This window comes from Pteropus vampyrus, unplaced genomic scaffold, assembly GCF_000151845.1.
Source record: "Pteropus vampyrus isolate Shadow unplaced genomic scaffold, Pvam_2.0 Scaffold83, whole genome shotgun sequence".
Classification (NCBI taxonomy): domain Eukaryota; kingdom Metazoa; phylum Chordata; class Mammalia; order Chiroptera; family Pteropodidae; genus Pteropus; species Pteropus vampyrus.
Window position 1 is genome coordinate 6,211,695 of NW_011888864.1, and position 23,299 is coordinate 6,234,993.

General features: G+C 38.2%; 1 protein-coding gene across 2 annotated transcripts in view; it reads right to left on the reverse strand.

Moving 5' to 3' along the window:
• CLYBL (citrate lyase beta like) overlaps window positions 1-23,299 on the reverse strand; it is a 121,268-nt gene that overhangs the window by 70,796 nt on the left and 27,173 nt on the right. For both annotated transcript variants that reach the window (XM_023532419.1, XM_011363230.2), the window contains exon 3: window positions 20,413-20,599. In XM_023532419.1, the coding sequence (XP_023388187.1) occupies window positions 20,413-20,599 (187 nt within the window). The remainder of the gene's footprint in view (window positions 1-20,412; window positions 20,600-23,299) is intronic.

The window sequence follows — 23,299 nt, forward strand, 5'->3', positions numbered from 1 at the left end:
TGGGAGAAAGGGGTGAAGGGTTAAAGAAATACAAATTAGTAGTTGAGAAATAGTCTTGGGGATAGGGAGTATGGCATAGGAAATGCAGTCAGTAGTACTGTAATGGCTATGTGTACAGACAGATGGATGATAGAGTAATTGGGGAGATCATTTCATAAACTACATAAATGTCTAACTGATATAGTGTATACTTGAAACTAATAATAAACTACAATAAATTCACATAAAACTTATCCTGAAAAAGTAAAAATTCTCATCTATAAAAAAAGGAAGGAAATTATGACACATGCTGTAACATGGATGAACCTTGAAGACATTATGAAATAACCAGTCACAAAAGGAAAGATACTTTATGATTCCATTTAGATGATGTGCCAAGAATTGCCAAATTCATAAAGACAGAAAGTAGAATAGTGGATAGCAAGGGCTGGAGGGAGGGGAGAATAGGAAGTTATTTAAATGGGTACAGAGTTTCGGTTTGGGATGATGACAACATTCTGGAGATGGATGGTGGTGATAGATGCATAACAACATGAAAGTACTTAATGCCACTAAATGTAAACTTAAAAATGATTAAAACGGTAAACTGTATGTTATGCATATTTTACCACAATTCTAAAAAAGCATGTAGTATTAGTATCTTTCCCAGGTAACAACCTACCTGGGTATTAATAGCTCACTAAGCACTATACTGATATCTTACCAAGTACTTTCTTGAGGTAATGCCTTCTGTGAAAAGATGAGGAGAATAGGAAAATTTCTGGTATAATGGCAGGTGAGACAGAAAGACAATAGGGCAGGTGGGCCTTCTTGTTCCTTAAAAACTGCACTGCAGCTACACAAATCCCATTACTCTGCCTGCCTCTAAAAGATCACTGTAGTCATCAAGGGTGTGCAGAAAAAATAATTAGAGGTGAGAAGTCAGTTTGCGGGGTGTGGTGGTGGTGGTGGTCATGGTGACGGCAGAGGAGTAAATCGGAAAAACAATAGCGATAGCAAAGCCAACAGAGAAGCTTTCTGAATCCACCTGCCATAGTCCGAACAAGAGTCCAGTTGAACAGCTGAACGTCAAATCCAGATCTGTGAAAGAGCTCTTGGGGGCCAGATGGCCCGAGCCTCTGCCACGGATGGGGGGATCACTCCTTGATGAATGGGTATGCACACGGGCCTCTGCTTTGTTAATGAGCTCTCTTCCATTTATGCATTGCTAATTCCTCAACAGTTCTTTCTCCCATTGAGTGAAAATCTATATCCTAGTCATTTGCTGATGGGGTCTGTCCTTATTCTGCCCTCCGAAGCAGCGTAGAATAATTCCACTCCCTCTTCTCTTTGAAGTTGTTTTTGGTTTCAAGTCTTCTTTCTTCAGAATTAACATCATCAGCATCTCCAACTGTTCCTTGTCCTCGTCTATGGCTTCAAGACCTAAGCCCCAGCCTTCAAATGTGGTCTGACCAGTACTTTTACCTTCCCTTAGTAGGATTTGTTCTCCCATTAGGACTACTGTGGAACCCCACTGTAATTATGACTATGAATGTCTGACTCCCATACGAAATCGCAAACTACCTGACAGTTCATACACAAAAGATGTAGAGGTTTAACCATTTCATTGTTCATTAATTCAATCCATTGAACCTCCAAGATCAACATATGAAACATCTCCTGAATGAAAAAGAAATAGCATTTGTCTAGTACTTACTCTGTTTTAGGCATTCTGATAGATGTTTTGAGACATAATTTCATTTAATCCACATATCAACTCCATGTGAGAAGTACTACTTTCTCCATGTTATATATCAAGAAAGCCAGGCCTAAGTCCACACCAATAGGAATCAAAACCAGTGCATCTGACACCAAAGCGCATATGTTTTCCACAACAGTTCCATTTCAGTTTGGATACATTAAGCTGCAGAGAGTGGAAAACCCAGTTCAGACTGGCTCTATTAAACACTAGGGACATTTATATGACAACGTCCAGTGGTGGGGGAGCTTCTGGGTGGGTGAAGCCAGCAGCTCAACAATGTCAAGGATGCCTGTTTCTTCTGTTCCCACTTTGTCACCCATGATGTTGCCTTTGTTCTAATCCAGGCTGTTCGTAGTAGTAACAGTGGCGACATGGCCCGTTGTCACTGTTAGCCAGAAAGAAAGACTGATTCGCTCTGGTTCTCTTTTAAGAGGGAAAAAATCCTTCAGTAAAAAACTTCAGCAAGCCACTCCATACATCTCATTAGCTATAAAAAGTGATCGCTGGCAAGGAAGATTGAATTATTCTTCATTGGCCTAGTCAGACTTAGCGCTTGAGTTGGGATGTGTTCCCCGAATTCATTACCTGATGTTCAATGTCAGAGAGGGGGCAGCCCACCACGGCTGTGACATTCCCACCTTTACCAAGAGCAACAAAGTAGCACAGTGCTGAGTGCTGGCATCCAGACCCAATCCCTGCCCTCATAGGGCTTCCAGGTCATATGGAAGACAAACACTGCGCAAGTATTACAGATGTGACACATGTTACAGAAGGGAAAATACATCTAGCACATGTACAACACAAAGCCTGGGAAATCACTGAGTCTCGGTGGTCCTGGAAGGCCTCCTGAGGAATGAGATTCAGAGGATGCTGGGCAGAGGGAAGAGTATATGTAAAGATGAGTAGAGAATAAATCGTACAACTGTCACACTCAATCTTAAATCCTTGGGATACTTCCCAGCCACAGACCAATCATTTGTTCAGTCACTCACTCATGCATGCATTCATTTCACAAATATCTACCTGCAGCAGGTGAGAACATGTGTACATCACTGGCAAAAAGGACTCACTTAAGAGACGATCAGTCTGCGAATGAGTCAAGCCTTACACTTTCTCCCCTTTCTCACTGTTCATCCTACTGTTTATTTGAACATGCACTGGAGTCTGAACCCCAAAAAAGTGCTGACTTTCAAACTACAAGTGGCACATTTTGCTATCTCTAATGTTTAAGTTTGAAAGAAAGAGAATTTGGAATTATTAAGTTAAAATGAGGTTTTAAGATTATAAGTAAATTTCAAAGATTTGTGTTCTCTTATTAGGAGTTTCTATGGATAGGCCCATTAACTTCCTATTTCAAACCTCAGCATATGCAGAAAGTAAAAATACAAACCGAAGGAGAAAAGGCACAAGCTGTACACACAGAATTTGGTAAACAAAACATATAATTCCACTTAGCTTTTCTAAGAAACATTCTATTCAAGATAACAGTAGATCTTACTTTAAGAATTATTTCTTTCTATTACTTCTTTTCCAAAACTTTTGGCTCTTTCTGAACCAATCAATAATCATCAGATAGCATTCAATCTTATTTTTTAAAAAAATCTGTCCACTAAAATGTCAATTAAATGATGCCTTAGAACGATATGGTTCTTGCTATGAGGACACCTATGTATTTTTTCATTTATTTTGGTGGTCGAAACTGCACTTAGACAATGATGTGTAGCTCACATATTGTGAGTTTTTGATAAATATTAAAATAATAAGAATGGGCAGGGGGAAAAGAGAAAACATTCAAACTGCATCTCAAGATCTTCAATAAACGTTCCTCACAGCTTGAGCTCAGCTGTTTAGAGGCCAGGAGACTGGGCACTCCAACCGGGCCACGTGCAGCCCCAGGCCCAGGCTGAGGTTAGTGGTGATTATTCTGTAATGGAGCCCAGCCTCCTCTCTGCCCTCACTTTCTCCTACAGAGCTGTTCCTTCTCCCACAGGACCTGTTCCAATGAAAGTTTGTTCTGAGGAAAAGCTTTGAAAAACTCATCCTCAGTTTGGGCTCTTTCTAAAGCAAGGGGCAAAAAAACACCTCTGACTGGCTTACGTGAAAAGGGACTTCAATGGCTCAAGTGAGAGTTTTCAGTCAAGGATTTCCTTCAGGAGCTGCTGGAATCAGGTCCAGACAATGCTCTCAGGGCTGGGTTACTCTCCATCCCTCAGTCCCAACTTCTCTGGGGAGTTATCTGGCCTTGCTGGGCTCCACAAGCACCATGGCTGCAGAAGTACCAAGCTCACCTTCTCTCAGGTGATATCCTGCAAGAAAAAATATTCACTCCTTTCTCCCACAACAGTACTGAGACTCACTCTGATTCAATCAGCTAATGTCACATGTCCTGGCCTGAGCCAGTCACTGTGGCCAGCTGAATGCAACTCACTAATTGGTTAGCCCTGAACCTCAGACTCCACAGGGGCTGAAGCCACACCCAGACCACATGGTCGGCAATTGAAATCAGCAGCTGACCTCTGAAGAGAAAACGGATGCTCGGTGACAAACCACAAATGTCTTCAATACCCATTCACATTGTTCCCAGGAGTATTTCTACTCTTGCAGCAGACAAAGCCTTAAAACAAGAATCTGAAATAGCTCTCTAATCATGAAGATTCCAGTGGTCTCCTGAGGAAGGCCTTGCGGGTGGGATTGCTTCCTCAACCCCTCAAGGCACCCGGTGACCACCTGACCCGGTGTGTACACAAGGACACCCAGCCTCTTCTCTGACATAAGCAAACACATGACATGATTGCTTCACATGTAAACCTTTACCAGAAAACCAGGGTGTTGATGTGATTGATAATCACATAATTATTCCCACTGGTATATGTGATGGATATGCACAGGATTATCTACCTCGATATCTAACGTGATTGATACCCATGTGATCATCTGCCATAAAGACACGCCCTTCCCTGCTTCTAATGCAATTACCTTCCTCCTTATGGATGGAATTGGCGCCCATGTGATGACTTGCTCCAGATACACACGTGATTGATGCCCATGCAATTATCTAACACAATGATAGGCCAGTGATTGATACCCATGTGATTATCTGCTAAGATGATACCCTTGCAAATGAAAATTGGCAAGTCCTGCAAGCTCTAATAATAACCCTCACCAGCAAGCCCAAACCAATGAATGGCTTAAGGAAGCTTCTTCTTTAAAGAAAAAAAGGTCACCCATACTGTTAAGTGCATATGTGTATTCGTATGTATGTGTATGAATATATATGTGTGTGTGTGAGAGAGAGAGATCCATCTTTTTACAGTGTTTAAAGTAAAATTTGGAATAGGGCTATAAAAATGAAATAAATGTCAAGGCTCTTTCTAGCTCTAAAATTCTCAGATTCTAGGGTCTGACAATAACTAGAAAAGTATTACCGATTTCATAGGAAATGGCAGACATTTGTTCCACCATCAATTTGTGTTTTTGTTCGCAGACTTTGGTTCCTAGTGACTTTTTTTGCCCTTTGATGACCGCACAAAAAAATCAGAAGCAGGGAATTATCAATGCAAATAACTACGTGCAAATGAAGGTGGGGCGCACACATGAATCAGTAAGGCCACATTCCCAGCTCCAGGGCACGTGCCGGTATTACAGACAAGGCGACACTCAGCTCCACTTCCCAGCCTCCATGCTCTTCTTAAAAAGGGACAGTCTAAGTCATAACATGTTTGGTCATTCATTCTGCTCCTTTTTTCCAATTCGCTGTTCTGACTTTTGAGAAAAGCATGTAATATCCCCATAGAATTTGTTGATTTTCTTTGTTATTGTCAAATAATGCTAATCCATGAAGAGAACCTTCCTGGGTAATGTTAATTCAGCTGCCTGTTTTGTAATAGGATTATGTTTTCCAGGATTTAAAAATCCCACTTGTTAGCTACCAAATAGACTCCTACAACAGCTATAAAATCTAATTTAATCCCTACTGGCATTAACAAAATAGCTGAGATACAATTTGTGTGTAACTACACTTAACACCCTACAACCTCCAATAAATACATAACATTTCCTTTGAAGTTATAAAAGGAAACTAACTGTTCAGTGGGCTAAGCGGAGTCTCATGGGTCCAATCATGCAATATCTCTAAGGCAGAACAAATGTTGTTTATATACGGTACGGATTATGGGGAAAGTTTATTTAAACAGATTAATTCATGTTTACATGTATTAATGTTCCCTTTCCACCATGCAAATTCAAGTTAAAATGATCTTCATTTCTTTCAAAATAATTACGGGGGGAGTCAACTATTTGGTCTGCTATCATTTAATTTAAGGACCTAATTAGGTTAGAATACGTTTCAGAATAGAACAAACACGACACCAAACTCAAAGTAGGAGGCTAATACCATATTTCACTTCACAAAGGGGGAAGGCGTTTTTTGGAGGGTGGGTTAAGATAAGGGAAAAGAAAGGGGCCCAGAAATGATCCCATGGGCCAAAGAACATGGTAAGCAGATTCCCTTTTGTCTTTGGCTCTTCATTCCTGTATCAAACAAAGTTGAGTTGGCATTAAAGGGCTTTCTGGGAATGTAAAATTCAAATGTGGTGAAACAGACATATTTCTTCTCCCGTCCCTCCCACCCCTCTTTCAGACAGGTGACTATCGGGAAGCTTATGGTAGGCCAGATGGGACCAGAGATGCGCTGGCAAATACTGTTTCAAGATGAAGGAGAGGAAAACAAGGAGGCTGACATGCAACATATCAAAGATTATCCAAGCACTAGGAAGTTGAACATGAATCTCAGGGCAGTCCAACCTCTTTAAAGATGCAAATTGCAGTCAAACACAGAAAACAGTAGGGTTCTGTTTATCCTTTCACAAAGGGTGCAAACTGCTAATCAGGCTCCATTGCTGGGCTGGCCACTTTGTTTATCAATAAACAGGAAGGCAGTTAGACTATAATTTTCCTGCCTAGTACTGGTAGCCAAAAGGAAATGCTGGCAGCTTAGTAGTACTGAGTTCCAGTTGCATCAAAACCCAATTATTATCGTAATAAGTATGGGTGTTTGCAAGTTGCACAGGCGCGCTACACATGTCCACAGATCATGTGAAACATATTGGCAGAGAACAAGCTTGGTGATACACGGACTAAGGGGACCTGTCAAAATAGGCTGGTCCTCCAAGAGCTCAGCTGTGGCGTGTTGTCTAAAAACACACTCACGTTGGAAAAGAGTTAACATGGCAGATATGGAAATTTTCTACATGTTACTACAACATAACAAAAATATGGTTTGACTAAAACCAAACAACAAATAGGCGATGATCTCAGCTCCCAAATGTGATGCTATGCTATAATTGCCACTACAAACTCTATTACCATAGAACGCTTGTGCATCCTCTAACAAAGATGTTCAGAGTTATTTTCATGTTAATGGAGGACCTTCCTGAGAAACTATGAGACCCAAGTCTAAAATATGGGCCAAGATTTAAAACCTAACATATTAACAAAACTTCAATCATAAATGTGTTTAGGCATTCGAATTGTCCAAATCATGACCTTAGTTCTTTGTTTCATTTTGTCAGTATAGATGCATCTATAAATGATGAAGATGCACTCCAAATTTCATATAATTCCTGATGGGACATGACATATATGAAATACAAAGGGACTAAAATTTCTACAACATGGTGCTTTTTTTTCTTCAGATTTTAACAGATCGGTGGTGCTTCTATCAACGTTGAAATAACACATGCATTATAACAGTTATATTGATCATATAACTCATTTATTCATCAAATGTTTGCTGAGTACTTACTATGTACCAGGCACTATGGTAATCTGTGGAGGATACAATGGCACTTTCTTCACAAAGCTGGCAGTCTACCAGGGAAGTGGGCATAGATGGAACAAGTCATTACATTAAGGTGTGTGACTGTTATGATGAAGTAAGTGGGTTAAGTGCATCCAACCAGTCTTCACTGTTCTGTCTGGCTCTCCAAGATGCCAACCCACAGTAACATTCTCTAGCAATTACAGATAGGGAACTGTGGCTCATTTCTGCTAGGATGATACTTGAACGAGTGAAAATTCAACAGGTTCTGCATGGCTTTGTTAATAACTCTTGTTAGCAAGTTAGGGACCAAAAGTGTGGCTCTAGGATGTGAACTGCCTGTCTTCCTCACTTACTAGCTATATGACCTTGGGCAAGTTCGTTAACCTTTTTGTATTCCACTTTCTTTACCTATCAATGGAGATAATAATAGCACCTCTTTCACAGAGAAACTGTGAACATGAAATGAGTTAACCCATGCAAAGAACTTAGAAATATAATAGTCTCCCCTTATCCGTGGGAGATATGTTCCAAGACCTCCAGTGGATGCCTGAAACTAGGAATAGTACTGAACTCTACATATACTATGTTTTTTTCCTATACATATATACCTGTGATAAAGTTTAATTAATAAATTAGACACAGTAGGAGAACAACATAATAAAATAGAAAAATTATAAAAGTATACCATAAGAAAAGTTATGTGAATGTGGTCTCTCTCTCTCTGATAACTGATCTGATAATCTATATGGCTACTAACAGACTAATAGGCAGGTAGCATATACAGCGTGGATACACTGGATAAAGGGATGGTTTATGTTCTGGGTGGGACAGAGAAATGGTGCAAGATTTGATCATGCTCCTCAGAATGACACGTGACTTAAAATTTATGAATTGTTAAATTCTGGAATTTTCCATTTAATATTTTCAGACTGCAGTTGATCACAGGTAACTGAAACTGCAGTAAACAAAACCACAGATAAGGGGAGACTATTGCAGTGCTGGCACACAGGAAGTACTCATTAAATGATCTCTAGTACTGCATTGTTCTGAGACCACCTTCAGCACCACGGTCAGCTCCAAGGCCCTGCCCTCTTAGGAAGGGCGGAGGTTGGAAAGAATGATTGCGGGGAAACCGCCTTTTGCCAAGGAACCGGCCAAAATTCCAGGAGACTGTCATCCTTCAGATAACCCAGGAGGGAGGTGTGATAATGCCTGTCCTCTCTCTGACCCTCAAAGTTGAAAGCTTATATATGCGGTATGTCTCCAGAGGAAATATGGAAAAGCCTAGTCATGGCTCCCAGCCCAGAGAGCCAGGACTACACTGACCAATGGCGGTTCTTGATCTGGTTCTCCCTAACCCTCTCATGTCCTGAGGCCAAACTTGGGCTCTTCATACCCACTTCAGGATCCCTTTGCTCTGACAGCCTATTCGAAACAGTTTTTTCCATTTATTGGCTGTCTCCTTTGCCTTCCCTTATGCATCTATCCATCACAGCTCCAGGAAAGAAGTCATGATGCCCCTGTGCCTTGCAAATCTGCACCAATTGGGCCAGACTATCAGCCTTTCCCCACTACTGAGGAAGGGTGATTAGACAATGTGGATGATAAGCTTAGAGAAATAGCCAATTGGGGCCCAACCCTAGCTTTATTCTTCTACCCTGGGAGGCTCCAAGAATTCACTCTCTATTGGAAAAACTTGAGTCTTTGGGAAGCCTACTTTTATCTCAGGCCAACTCCCTGGTTCATCTTTCTCACTAGGTTTTTCTCTTTGGACAAATGTCTAGGGAGGCTGTTGTTTTTTTTGTTTGTTTGTTTGTTGGTTGGTTGGTCTAGTTAGCTAGAGCTAATCAATATTGTCTAAGAACATACTGCTTCTTAGACTAGACTTGGCTGGGAACTCAGGGCCCAACTGCTAATCTTTAGAGGTTAATTTCTGACTAATTAATGACTAACGCAATTGCATCATATGGGAAAAAATTACAAAAGTATATTTGAAACAGACAATGTATCTTTAGTAGAAAGACAGGCCCCTGTCAAACCACACTTTCCATATCTTTCCCACTAAAACATCATCTTCCCCAACCTAAACAGCAGGTATACAACAAGAATAAACCACTACCACCATCACTACTATCCTAACACCAACCTGAGACTCTCTGATGCGTTTAAAAATAAATGGCAAAGTATGATATTATGTCTTAATTATCTCTCTTCATCAGAATGTTGAATTATGCCCTAAAATATTCTCACTTATTTATTATTGAAAACTTGGAGGCATTTAATACTTCATTATGAACTGTGGTTACTAAAATAAGAACACTTGAAAAAAGTACTATTCCTTGATGTCAACCTTGTTGCTTCTGCAAGATTTCCTGCTGTCTCTCCTTTATTTTGGTGGTGGCTATGTGTACTTGGTTCCTTAGTCACAGAGATTTAGCAGACTGAAACCTCTTGGGTTCATTTTGTGAAAGTCACCTGTGATCTCCTGATAAAAAAAGAGGTCTTAATTGGTAACTAAACTTGGAATAAGTAAGTTTAATGATTTTCACTATAGTCTCCAAGCTATTTCTTATTTCATTTCAGAGGAAATGGCTACAATTTCCAGTTTTGTAAAGTTTTAGTCCATTTAAGCTGGGTTCCTTTCTTTCAATCTTAATTTTGAGCTGGAGCTCAACGATCTGTTTTATTGCCTCGGCCTGGGCTTTCTGTAGTCAGGTATATCATATTAGAGATCATACTCAGCCTTACTTAATTGGATGCCTAGGAATTGCAGGAAAAGAAATAACTGGCAATTTGAAGCCTGCATCTCTTTGTAAAGACATTTGTTCAGCTCATTAAATGAAAATTGTGGACTATTATGACGCTAATAGAGATTTTTGAATTCTTGCATTAAGAAGATGCCTGTTTTGAAGATTAAAATGATGACAGGAAAAAGAGTGGGGTTTTTTTGTTTGTTTTCTGGATTTTTAAAACAATTACTCCACAAAAGGGGAAAGGTAATTTAAGGGCATAAAGAGTTTGATAAAAGACTGGAAACACTTTACTACTTTTATGAAAACCTGGATAGGTTTTTATATCAGAATGTTTAAGGATCAAAAAGACCTTGCAGAGTTGCTAAGCACAGTTCATCTTTCCATACTGTTCCAAAAAGACTCACAGATATCCCAATTCCTATTGAAGAAATCTCTCAACCCCTCAAGTCTTTTAATAAAGGCAAAGCCCCTGGGAGAGGAGCCCTCCCATCCTAATTTCACACCACTATCGAAGCGGAGTTAGCCCTTGTATACGTATAATCATTCATTGCCCCATCAGTTAGCTTTCTTATGTGGGAAGAGTACCCCTCGCTAATCTACTAATTTATTTCAACCAAAATGACAGCACTGAGGTATTTAAAATTTAGCCAAATAGATTTGTGTGCGTATATGGTAAGTACAAATGGGGGTTTAGTGTCTACATACGTGCGTGCGCACATGTGCGTGCCTGTTTGTGTTGGATGCAAACATGCACAAAAGGAAGCCAAATGAGAATGCACAAATTAGAGAGAATACATATGCTCAGGTAGAAAGGGATCTTCTATCTGTATGACAAGTAAAGGCATTACAGAGGAACTCAAGAGTTAACTGGTTTAAAATGATGAGTATCAAAAAATTATATTCCTATTACTCGAAGATTAATAATTAGCCAATACCTTGATTGATATTTGGTGTTTCCTGAGGAGCAACTCACACACACAAATGCAATGACTGCAGGCTCTGCAGAGTCTGACAGATAACTATAGGAACCCTTGCATGAATTATTGTTTGTGAAGAGGCACTTCAAAACTGGCTTACTGTGGGGGACTCAGTCACACTCCCCTCTCCTCTACAGCGCTGTCTCCTCCCAAACCACTAACCTTCCTTGAGGCCTCACATGTCCTGATATCCTAGCTGGATGGAGGGAGCCGAAACATTTAAAGAACACTGCCCAGTGGGGGTGACCTTATGGAACTTCTGAAGAACTGACTTACTTAGAGGGCAAATGGCTTCCTCTTGCTTTTTATAGAAGAGGGCAGCTTCGACAAGACAGCCCTTTTGGTAGCCCTAGGTCCTCTGCCAGGCAGAGCAAGTTGTGAAGAAGCGAGCCACCGCTCTAATCTCTACCAGCCAGGGGCTTCCCTGGACACTCTACTGAAGGCAGCTCTCCTCAGACACTCCCTCCCCAAGCCCAGCAGCGGTCCTCCTCCTTTTGTTTCCCAGAATAGAAAAAGTCGTCATAAATGGGTCTTGCTCAGGGCCCAGACCCCAGCCCAGTTCTCTCTTGCTCTGAACCTTTTTCACGGCCCAGGCCCTCACAGGCAGATTTGGCCACCTTCTTCTACCCCTTTTTAAACTCTTTTTCTACCAGGAATTGCTCAAGTACCTGGCACAGAAAGGCAAAGTAAAAATGTATTGCTTAACTGCTTAAGAAAGATAACTTTTTCTCTGATTTCCTGAGGAAAAAAATAAGTAAGATCTTTCTAAGATAACTGTTTCTAGCCCTGTAGTGTTAAGAAAACTGAGGAAGCTTGAGAGAAAAGGTGGTATTTTGCTGTCTCTGGAGTCTTTTCTTTGTCTACAATAGTTGAGGGAGAAAGTTAAAAAATAGCAAACTTGGCAAACTCCATGACATTTAAAGCAAAAACATACTTGTGCCAATATATTATCCTATGACAGTCAAGAATCTAAGGTATGAATCAATACCAGTAAACTTTGGCATTCTAAGCAATCATCAGAGACTTGAATTGATACATCAGACCCTTGGCCAGGAGTACAGTTAAGACAATTGGTATTTAAGTATTTATCAAGCCCTCGTCTAACACTTATTATGTGCCAGGCACTGTTCTAAGTACTTAAAAAATATCAGCCCATTTAATATAATTTTGTATAATAAATACTATTACCGTTATTACCCTTATGTTACAGAAGAGGAAACTAAGTCACAGAGAGGGAGTAATTTGCCCACTGTCACACTTTTAGAATGAGATGGTAACAGAATCCAGATGGTTGGCTCCAAAGTCTGTTTTTGACCATTAAATATGTTCCTCTATGTGAAAGAGACATCTTAAGGAATATGCTAATATCCGTTCTCCTCAATTTTCTAAGCTTTATTCCTTTAAAAATGACACAACTCCTTTTTTAGAAAAGCAATATTTATACAGCCGTTGAGAGTTTACAGAGTGCTTTTTCATTTGAGTCTCACAGCTGGCCCTGTAGTGGGCAGTGTAGGTTTCATTATCACCAGTCTCATAGGACAGATAAGGAAAGGGAGGCTTGTGAGATTACAGGACTCAGGTTCCCTGGTTAGATAGTGTTAAAATGGGAAATGTAAAGGAGTCTTCTATTGCCAAGTGCTCTACCCTTTTCACTGAACCAGGCTGCTGTTACCAAATTAAGTTGCCCATGAGTGACATCCCAAATTTTATTAGCTTAGGTTTCCATAGAAAAGTCTTTCTTGAACCACAATTCAGATTCCTCCTTTGACATCCTGAAGAGCCACTGTAAGACCCCTCATGACCATAAATTCCTAACTTATTCCCGCTCTTTATAAATCAAATTAGGAAAAAAAAAAAAAGACAGATTATGTTTATATATAAGTTGCTTCTGTACTTTGGAGGGGAATTTTCTCTTAGGAACTATTACAGGGTGTGCTCACCTGAACAACAGAATATATCCAAATATATGAAGCCATAAGATACAGAAAATCGGATCTACAACACAAGAGAGAGGTGACGTCCAGACTTGAGGAGATCAGAAAATTCAAGGAGAAATTTCTCTAAGAAGATGAAACTGATAAAATACTGGATGCTTCTGAACACATTGAGATTTAGACAATTAGAGAAGAGGTAGGTGTTAAATTAATGACAACTGAGTATAAGACTAAGCCAGCAAAAAGAAAAAAAAAGAAAGAAAAAGAAAAGAATTATTAACTCCAGGGAAAACAATAGATTGACAGAAAGAAAAGGTAATCAGTTTATCACTACACAGTTCAACTCTAAATAGTTTTTACACTGAATACTAATCTCATCAAAGTTACATATAATTATAGTGAGAAAACAGAGGGATGGCTCACACATAGTGGGGATAGGGTGATAGTGGGTATAGAAATAAATCCCATAGTAGAGAGTGAATCACGCCTAAAATTAGGGGGGAAATTTTAAGAAGTATATTAGTTAGAAATATGGAGTAAATTCCACAAGAATAAGCCAGAAGAGGTAAAAGGGATTATCTCTGGAGAAGGGAAATAGAATAATGGTTAAGGGGCTGCTTTATTTCATATTTGACTCTTTATATGTAAGAATAAATCTTGAGCTAATTTTGTTCATATTTAAAAAAAAAAAATTTTTTTTAAAGAATGAGTATTTTACTTTTGACAAGATGGCAGACCACATTCTTTAAAGGGCCATCTTCCTATAAAATGGATACATTTCAATAAAAGTACTTTTCAATGCATTGTTGGGCTCATATGAATGTAAGGGAATTTTCCAAAGGCCAAAGTAAAACAACAACAACAAAATGAATTGAATTCTCATTTATGAGAGGTCAGAAAAACAAGAAAGCTAGGAACCAAATGCCTATATAGACCTGATCTCAGGGTCCTAAGCCTGAGATGACTGCAAGGTTGGAGAGAATAAACTGAGACTCTAGATTAGTAATACGCCTGGCTCCAAGCAGAAGCAAACACAAATTCTCTTCAGAGGAAAACCTTCCCACTCTAGGCCCTTGGAATTCCCAAGAATTAATTCCAAACAATATGGGTTATACCAGGAGTAGGAGTCAGTGAACAAAAGCAATTTAGACGCAAAAATATTGAAATTATCAGATTCAGAATATACCAAGCAGATATGAAAAATAATAAAATAAAACGTATACAAATAAAAAATATGATCACTAAAATTAAAAACTCAGAGGATAGATTAAACAGATTAGACACAGCCAAAAAGAGAATTAGAAATGTGTTGATTAGATGTGAAGAACTAACCCAGAATGTACCACAAGAGAGACAAGGAGACAGAAAATACAAAAAGATATTAACAGACAAGGAATAAAAAGCTCTTACTTGGCATCTCTAAAGGAAAGAAAATGGAATATAAGTGATATTTAAAGTGCTAAGGGTAGAAATTTTATAAAACTAATAAAAGATATGAACCTACACATACAGGGAAAGCAAATTATACCATGTGAAAGAAAGAAGAGGAGAAAGGAGAAAAGGAGGCATGAATCAATTCCAGTTAATACTTTAGTAAACTTTCAGTACACGAAAGACAAAGATCTTAAAAGCAGCCAAAGAAGAAAAAACAAGTAACTTAGTTTTTAGACTGACAATGTAGTTCTTAACGGCAATGATAGTAACCAGAAGACAATGAAGTAATATCTTCAAAGTTCTGAGAGAAGACAACTGTCAATCTAGATTTGTCTACTCAGCCAAATAATGAAGACATTTTCAAATAAACAAAAACTGAGAGTTCACTGTCAATAAATCTATACTATAGGGAAATTCTGAAGGATACACATCAAGAGAAAGAAAAACAACCTCAGAAAGTAGATCTGAGATGCAAGAAGGAATAATGAGCAAAGAAAGTGGTAAAATAGCTAAGTTAATATAAATAAATGCTACATATATATAATGATAGTAAAATGATTCGTGAGTTTATGAGGGATTACTAAATAAAATATTGGTCAAAAATAACATAAATTGCAAGGGAGAGGACTAGATTTAAATTTTTCTAAAATTCTTGTGTTGTCCAGAAAGAAGACACAAGTTAATTTTAGGCTTTGTTAAGTATACTTGGCAATACTTTAAGAGTAATCAATAAAAGTTAGGAATACAATCATAACTTCTAAACTAAGAGAGGAGAAAATAGACTAAAAAAACATAAACTTTAAAAGGTAGGAAGAAGAAAAGAACAAAGAATGGGTGAGAAAAATAGGATACTTAAATCTCAATTGATCGGTAATTACATTAAAAGTAAGTGGATTAATGTTCTAGTTGGAAGACAGAGATTGTCCATATAGATATAAAAATGTTTTAAACAATAGGAAACATATTTAAAAGATAAAAAATATGGAAAAGTTGAAAGCGAAAGGCTGAAAATAATACCGTGGCCAAATGCTAATCAAAAGAAAGCTGGTAAATTCTTATCAGACCACGTACATAAACTTTAAAGCAAAAAGCATTATAGGAAATAAAGAAGGTCAGTGCATAATAATAAATGATTTAATACTCTAGGAGGATATAATTCTAAATCTGATAGCAGAGGCTCAAATTACAAGCAGCAAAAATTGACAGAATTACAGTGACAAATTGGCAAATTTTCCATTGGAGGGTAAATTTCAACTAGCCTCAATAATTAACATATAAAGCAGATGAAAAACAGTAAAAATTTGGATATTTGAACAACATAATTAACAAGGTTGGTCTAATGGGAAATATGTAGAATTCTGCATCTAGTAAACAGAAAATTGGGTTAGGCAATAACCCTTCTTCAGCACACATAATAGGTTGTAAAGCGGGACTCGACAAATTTCCGAAATTTGGCAAAATTCAGATCATATTCTCTGATCATCATGCAAGTAAGCTAGAGATCAGTAACAAAAGAATAAATAAAAAATCTCCCATACACTTGGAAATTTAAAAATTCTAAGTCTCTGCTGCTCAAACGGTGGTCTTTGGACCACTCTTGGTCCACAAGCTCTGACCATGACCATCATGCCCCTAGGAGGTTAAGAAATGGGGAATATGAATTTAGAAACTTCTACAGCGTTTGACATTGCTGTGACCCTCAAGTAGCATTTAATTTTCTAGCAATATTTTTTTTTATTTTACAAAAGTATCAGTCCACAAAAGATTGGAAATGTTTTCAAAATGAAGCAAAGTAACAACAAAAAATAAAAATAACCAAACTAGTTCTTCACCACAGTATTTGGGAAGCACTCTTATGTATCTCATGGCTCAAGCAAGAGATCAAAATGGAAATTAAAAAAATACTTAGAACCAAATGATAATAAAAAGTGTGCATTTTTTTAGACTTATCTTGTTAGATTATAATTATTTACTTTTTTTCCTGTCTTATCACAGGCCTTTGTTTCCGACCATCTTTGCTTCCTTCCTACTTGCCAGTAGTGCCCGGTTGAGTAGGTACTCAATACTTATTTAAATATTGAGTGTTTAAATTTACATATTCAAACTTAAATATTAAATAAATCTAAATATTGATTTAAATATTTACTTAACTAAAATAACAGCCCTGAAATCTCAAACTCTATTTACTCCACTTGTAACTTCTTGGCCTCACCTACGTGTCATGGAGATTCACCAGGATTCTGTGTTTACTTGGCTTATTTTCACTGTGTCCCAGCAAGCAGGGGCTTAGACAGTCCTGCATCTCTTCGTGCATTTAACAGTGAAAAGGAGAAGATAAGAGGGGAGTAGAGACAGCCCTTTCATCGTCCATGCTTGGGAAGGTGAGCTGATAGTGCCTTCCTTGACATGAAGGAGCTACTTAAACACAAATTGGATTAGCAGGACAGGATTAGAGCCTGCTGGAAAGTATTATATACTTATAAACTGCTTTGTGGAAACTCCTATTGTTTTCGTTACAAGCCCATACTCCACAGAGTCAATCAAATGAAAAACTGGGTTGTCTATTAATAAAAATGAAATACAATGAGATATAAAATGAAGTGACTAAGTTTTAGTAGTGCCAAGAAAGTTGAATTAGGCAACAGTAGTTCAGTTTAGTAAACTATATATAACCTAGATCATCTGAAATGAGAGTTTTAATAAAGATTTCTTCTTCATAAGAAACTCACTAAAATGGTCATTATTCTATTTCTTCCATCAATAATAATATTCGAACAAGAAACACAATTAAAAGATGACTTTAAGGAAAAAAAAAAAAAGGATATCAAATATGTGAGGAGTTTCAGAGTTATCTGGACATTTCAAATGAATTGAAGTCCCTAGGTCTAAATGGATTATAATACCAAGACACTGAAAGAATTTGCAGATGTGAACCCAGAACTCCTGTCAGTAATCTCTGAGAAACCATGAAGTATACAAAGGTGACAAAAAATAAAGAGAAGCCCAGGCACTAACTTTCCAAGAAAGGGGAAAAAGGTTAATTATAGAATATGCTGACAGATAAATTTGAGGCTGACTCCTGGCAAAAGTGCTAGGAGATACAAATCTTGGTTTTGCCATTTAATGGCACTATGATCTTGGGCATATTTCAAAACTTTGCTGTAAAAATTAAATGAAATAAGATATATAGAGCATTTAATATAACACATATTATATAGAAAACTCTCAGTAAATGGTAGCTATTACCATTTTTGTGTCTCCAGCACTTTCAAACAGAAGGTGGTAACAAATGGGTACTGACATGGGTTCTTCAAGGTCAAGTCCCATCTTCCTAACCTCATTTTTCCGGTGAGGTGGAAGTGTGGTATTTCTAGACAGGTAGATAGGGAAGGTAGTTTCATTTTGAAATGGCATTAGATAAAAAAAAAAAAAATTCTTATATATCCTTGTGAAAAGATTGGATTTTAGCAGAGTTAGGTGACTGAATAACTATATTCACAGCATTGCTTCATGAACTTGACCTCTCCATGCCTCAGTTTCTTTAGAAGGAGTACAATAATACATCACTGGGCTATCATGCAAATTAAAGCCCTTAGAACAGTGCCTAGCATTTAGCTATCACTATATAAATGTTTGTTAAATAAAGTGGAACGGAAGTTTCTAATGGCATGCTTCTGCAGCACTTGGCTCCTACCTCTTCAATATTTTCATCAGAGGCTTGTTAAATTTTCATATGGTATGCTGGTCAAATGCTCAAAAAATATAAATGTGAGATAATAAAATAAAAAATCCAAAAAGACCTTGACAGGCTAGGCCTCTGAAATGAAATACATGAGATAAAATGAAATCTCGAATAGAGATTTTAAGAAAAAATTTTTTTTACAAGTACTAGCCTGGCTTGGCAGAACATTCTGTGGATGAGAAAGAGACATTTAGTTGACTGAAAGCTCAGCATGCATAAAACAGTGTGTCTGGCAATAAATGCAAAGTTTAACTGCATTAAGAGAACGGGAGCATCCTGACGAAGACGTAGACACCAAGGTGGCAGGCGCAGCTTGCACATCGTAAACTCTTCTGCCCGCTTCCCCTCCTTAGGTTGCACCTAAGTAGTGGCTCTGAGTACAAGGATGAGCTTCGGAACACAGATGAACAGCAAGAGATGTGAGGCAAGAACAGACCTTATTTTCAACTCATGTGGGTGATAGAAAACATCCTCAGGTAGGTATGGGAAGATAGCCTCAAGATTCGTGAAGAAATGTACTTAGAAGTTTATCAGGGCACCTAATGGCTCACTGTGCTACATGCTAAAATAAATTCCCCTCTAATCATGATTATTACAGGATTTATCTAATCTATTTCCTATAGGAAATGAAGCTACTCCCAGGCATTTTATCAATTTTTTTCCTCATAATAATCCCTGTCCCTGACAAAAGAAGATTCTGTCATCCCACAGTACAGATAAGAAATTGAGGCAAAGAAGTAAACTGAATTGCCTTGGGTTATACAGAACTGAAATTACAATTTAGTATCTAATCTTAGAATGCACTACATGAGTTTTGGAAGGGAGCATACTAGAATCACATTATATCCTTCAAGAAAATGCTGATTTACCTTAATCTCTTGGAGAAAGAAGATTAATTGTATTTTCCTTAGTGTATGCCAAAGATTTTGAATAGATGCTTTAGATTCCACATGCTTATTCTAATCCTTTCCCAAATACTTGGAAAGCCTTGGTTTGACCATTAGGAAGACGCTAGAAATAAACTTTTTAAAAAAATATTAAAGCAAATATATGTTTGTTAGAATCTTCAAGAAAAGCAATTAATCGAGAAAGGTGTATAGTACAACCATGCTATTTCAGATCACCTAGGACAAGAAACTGTCCAAATAGGCATAAATCCAGATGGTCGGCTCCCCCTGTCCCCCTACCCCACAATCCATTCCCAGCCCAACCTCATTGTCTAGGGGCTGGATAGATAAAGGTCGAATGAAAGTATGTTTTTAACTTAAAAAGTTCCATGTAAACATTAGTTATTTTTATAATGATTTATATATTTCGTCTAATCATTGAAAAAAATCCATGTTCTTTATGAAAATCTAGAAAATGAAGTTAAGCAAACCAAAATGAAACAAAAGCACCCCCTGTGCCACCACCCAGTAGGAACCTTTCATACCTGTTTACAATTTGATGTTTTCTAAGGCTCATTTTTCAGGCCATGAGGAAACCAGCCAAAAGCTGCAACTCTAAGGTTCTTTTCAGTTTCCGTTTAATTAAGCAGGGAAAATGGTGACTTATCCACAGAAGCCTATTTTTTATTTTCTTGGCATTTGTCCGAGAAAAGATAAGGCTACTACTCAATATTCCTGGCAGTAAAAAGAAGAAATAAATTCCTAATTACATCTTACTGGTCTGAAAAATTTATACACCACAATTCTAGGATTGTCACTTACTCAAACTAGCGAAAATCACAGCCAGAATACATAGTCTTGATACCTCTTTATCTATATGCACACATAGTCACATATATTGAAGGTCTTGATTTTCAATATATTTTGGTTGAATTCTTACTTTCTCTTGGAGAAGAGACACGCACATTAGGAACCTGAACAAGGACTGGGTCAAGGATGTATCAGCAATCAGAAAAAAGGGAGAACAGTAGGATCTTTCCAAACAGTGAGCAATGCTACTAGGAGAGCACCAAATTTTGATCCATTTCTTTTTCTCATCCTAAGAAAAAAATCATGCCATTACCTTTTTGTTCACAGCCACACCATCCTCACAGTCGAGCACCGCACAATCTACGTTCAGGGACGGAATCTTCTTTATTTTCTTTTCATCATTTCCAGGTACATAGAGCACTGCCCTCCGTGGAATGTACTTGTGATTAGATAAGGAACTATATCCAGGCCTGGACACCTCAGCTGCCAGAGATGCTTTCCTGAAGGAGATACAATTGGGGTTGGTCCAGAATAGCATTTATTTACAAATTTTTGAAAAACCTAACTTTTAACTCAAAATTAAAATAGAAAACATGGATAATCTTTTTTAATGGTGGCAGAACACAATCACACCACACAACTAGGAAAACAATAATAACAGAAATAACCAAGAATCAAAATGTCATTTTGGCTGAGGTTTAAAAAATATATGACACTGTTTATTGACACAATCTTCTGAGAAAAGAAGGAGAGTGTACCTATTTCTTCTTGGAAAAATACGTCCGGTATTAGTATATTGTCCAGCTATCATCCGTGGAGAAAAAGGAAAAGATCCTAAATAACAATACTATCTACAATTATATGGAAGTAAAATAAAAAATAGAAAATAATCTATCGAAGCATAAGTTCGTGGCCCTCTCCCTAACAATGAATCTTTTTCAGTAGACAAATAAGTAATTCAAGTTCAGTTTTAACAAGAGACAAGAATGGTCGGCTACTTCTTGAGTAGAAAGGACAGTGAGTGGGAGGGATCATTATTGACTCTGTAATTGCAGGCAACTTAATTACTGGAAACTTCAAATTCTTCGTTTATAAAAATCATACTCATTTTACAGGTTGTCAAGAGGATTAAGTTAAAGGAAATAATGGATGTGAAGCACTTAGCGAGATCCTGGCAAATATTGGCTCCTTGATGCAGAGGTGGGCAGAGCAGGAGTAGCAGCAGCTGCTGTTGTTCTTAATGGAGACGCTCGAGCTGTCAGTAGCCCCTGACTGCTCTTAACCCTGAGCTATTCTTCCCTGTCCTATTGTGTACTCAGTCTAGCCGCCTGAGGAAATAAAAGGAAGTTGGTCAGAAGCTTCTTTGGCTCACTCTAGACTTCACCTCTCACCTGGTCCATAACTCGATACTGGGAAAAACATGTTTTAGCCCATAATATATAGTAAGGAAAAGTGAAATCAGCTTTCATAATCAGGACCAGTTACATAAGTTGTGGCACCCAGTGTAAAATCAAAATGCAGAGCCCCTTGTTCAAATTTTATTAGGAATTACAAGATAGTGATAGAAGAACATCAGACTCTTCTAAGCTGGCCGCACATCCATAAAGCCAGCCTTGCCCGCAAGAGATGGAGAGTCCAGGTAAGAAAAGGTTGAAGTGCCAGCAAACTGGTACTGCCCTTTTCACTCCCCCTGGGTAAACAATGCCATCCTTTTCAAAAACGTGTCAGCTGTACTGTTCATGAAAGCTCTCTTTTGGTAGTTATCCTAAGTTAATGTTATCAAATATTTTGAACGGCTGTAACATTTTCCATGATTCATATGCCTTGTGACAATGTATCAAGAAAATCACTTTCTTTGGGGCTTATCAATTTCATGTGCCCGCCTCCCCATTCCTTCTTGCAGCCAATCTTCATAAACTCTAAAGTTGGAGTCTGAGTCTTATTTTTTCACAAATAAGCATTATGCTATGTGAGGTATATTGAGGTATAGATGGATTTTAAAAGTATACATATCTTACAATATATTTTATTTAACATGAAGTATATTATGGCCAGCAAACTGAAGAATGCCTGAAATATCTGTCATCATTTTGTCTTGACTAAAAATATCCAATGTATCGTTTAAAAGGGAGAAAACACAATGATGTAATAGCAACAATCATATTTTACTTATCATTCATACTAGAAACCAGAATTTGCAACATATACATTTCCTTTAAAATGGCAGAAATACAATTGAAGGAGATGAAATTTTTATTTACCAGAAAACGCTTAGGGCAAAGTTACTTCTCATCAAGATCTGTTGTAACCACACATGTAACGACCAAACAGGATCAGAACAGTTGTAGCGGAAAGAGGGTCTTCCTCACCTCTCACCTCACCTCTCCTTTCCACATTTCCCTGACAGCTTGAAGGTCTGGACAGCTCTGTCCCAGTGGTAACTGACCTTCATTTCATGAAAACTGAGATTTCCTCCAAGTGAAATAGCTTCTGACCACCATTTTGTAGTCTCCAAGCCACACTGAATTTCAAAGCCTGGGCCATCCACACGTGGCTGACATGTCATATGTGGCATGACAAGTCATACCACTGTTGCATACCAAGCACTAGAGCAAATCATTCCTAGGACATTTATATGATAATTTTTAAAACAGATGATCATTTAAAAAAAAATCTCTTGCCACTGTTAAAGATTGTTTCTGGTTTCCCAGAACCTTTAACCTTTACCTAGATGACTACAGAAGCCACTTATTTATCCTCACTGTCTCCACTTTGTTATTACTTTTGTTTATTCATTCATTCACTCATTCATTCATTCAGTGAACACTTAGTAGGCATCCACTAAGTGACCTGCACCAGCCTCTACTAGCACACATGGCAGGTAACTTTGTGAGAATCAGGAAAAGGTGCCCTCTCATGGCTTCCAGGAGGTAGCAGAACATAAAGGTGCCTCCTGCTCCTGAGGTAGCATGCTTTGGTGAGTGAAGATGAGCTAAAGCTCAGCCCCCGTTCATGTCACTCAGTAGGCACCCAGTCAGGGTACATCCCACACAACTGTATGCAGTGGCCCCGACCCACACTGTGCTAAGCGCTGTGGGGAGGCAGCATGAAGAATCAGGACTTGCCCAGAAGGTTCAGGGAGGAATACCCAAAGAGTGGCCTCCAAACCAGGTCAGAAAGATTAAAGACCAGTAATTAAG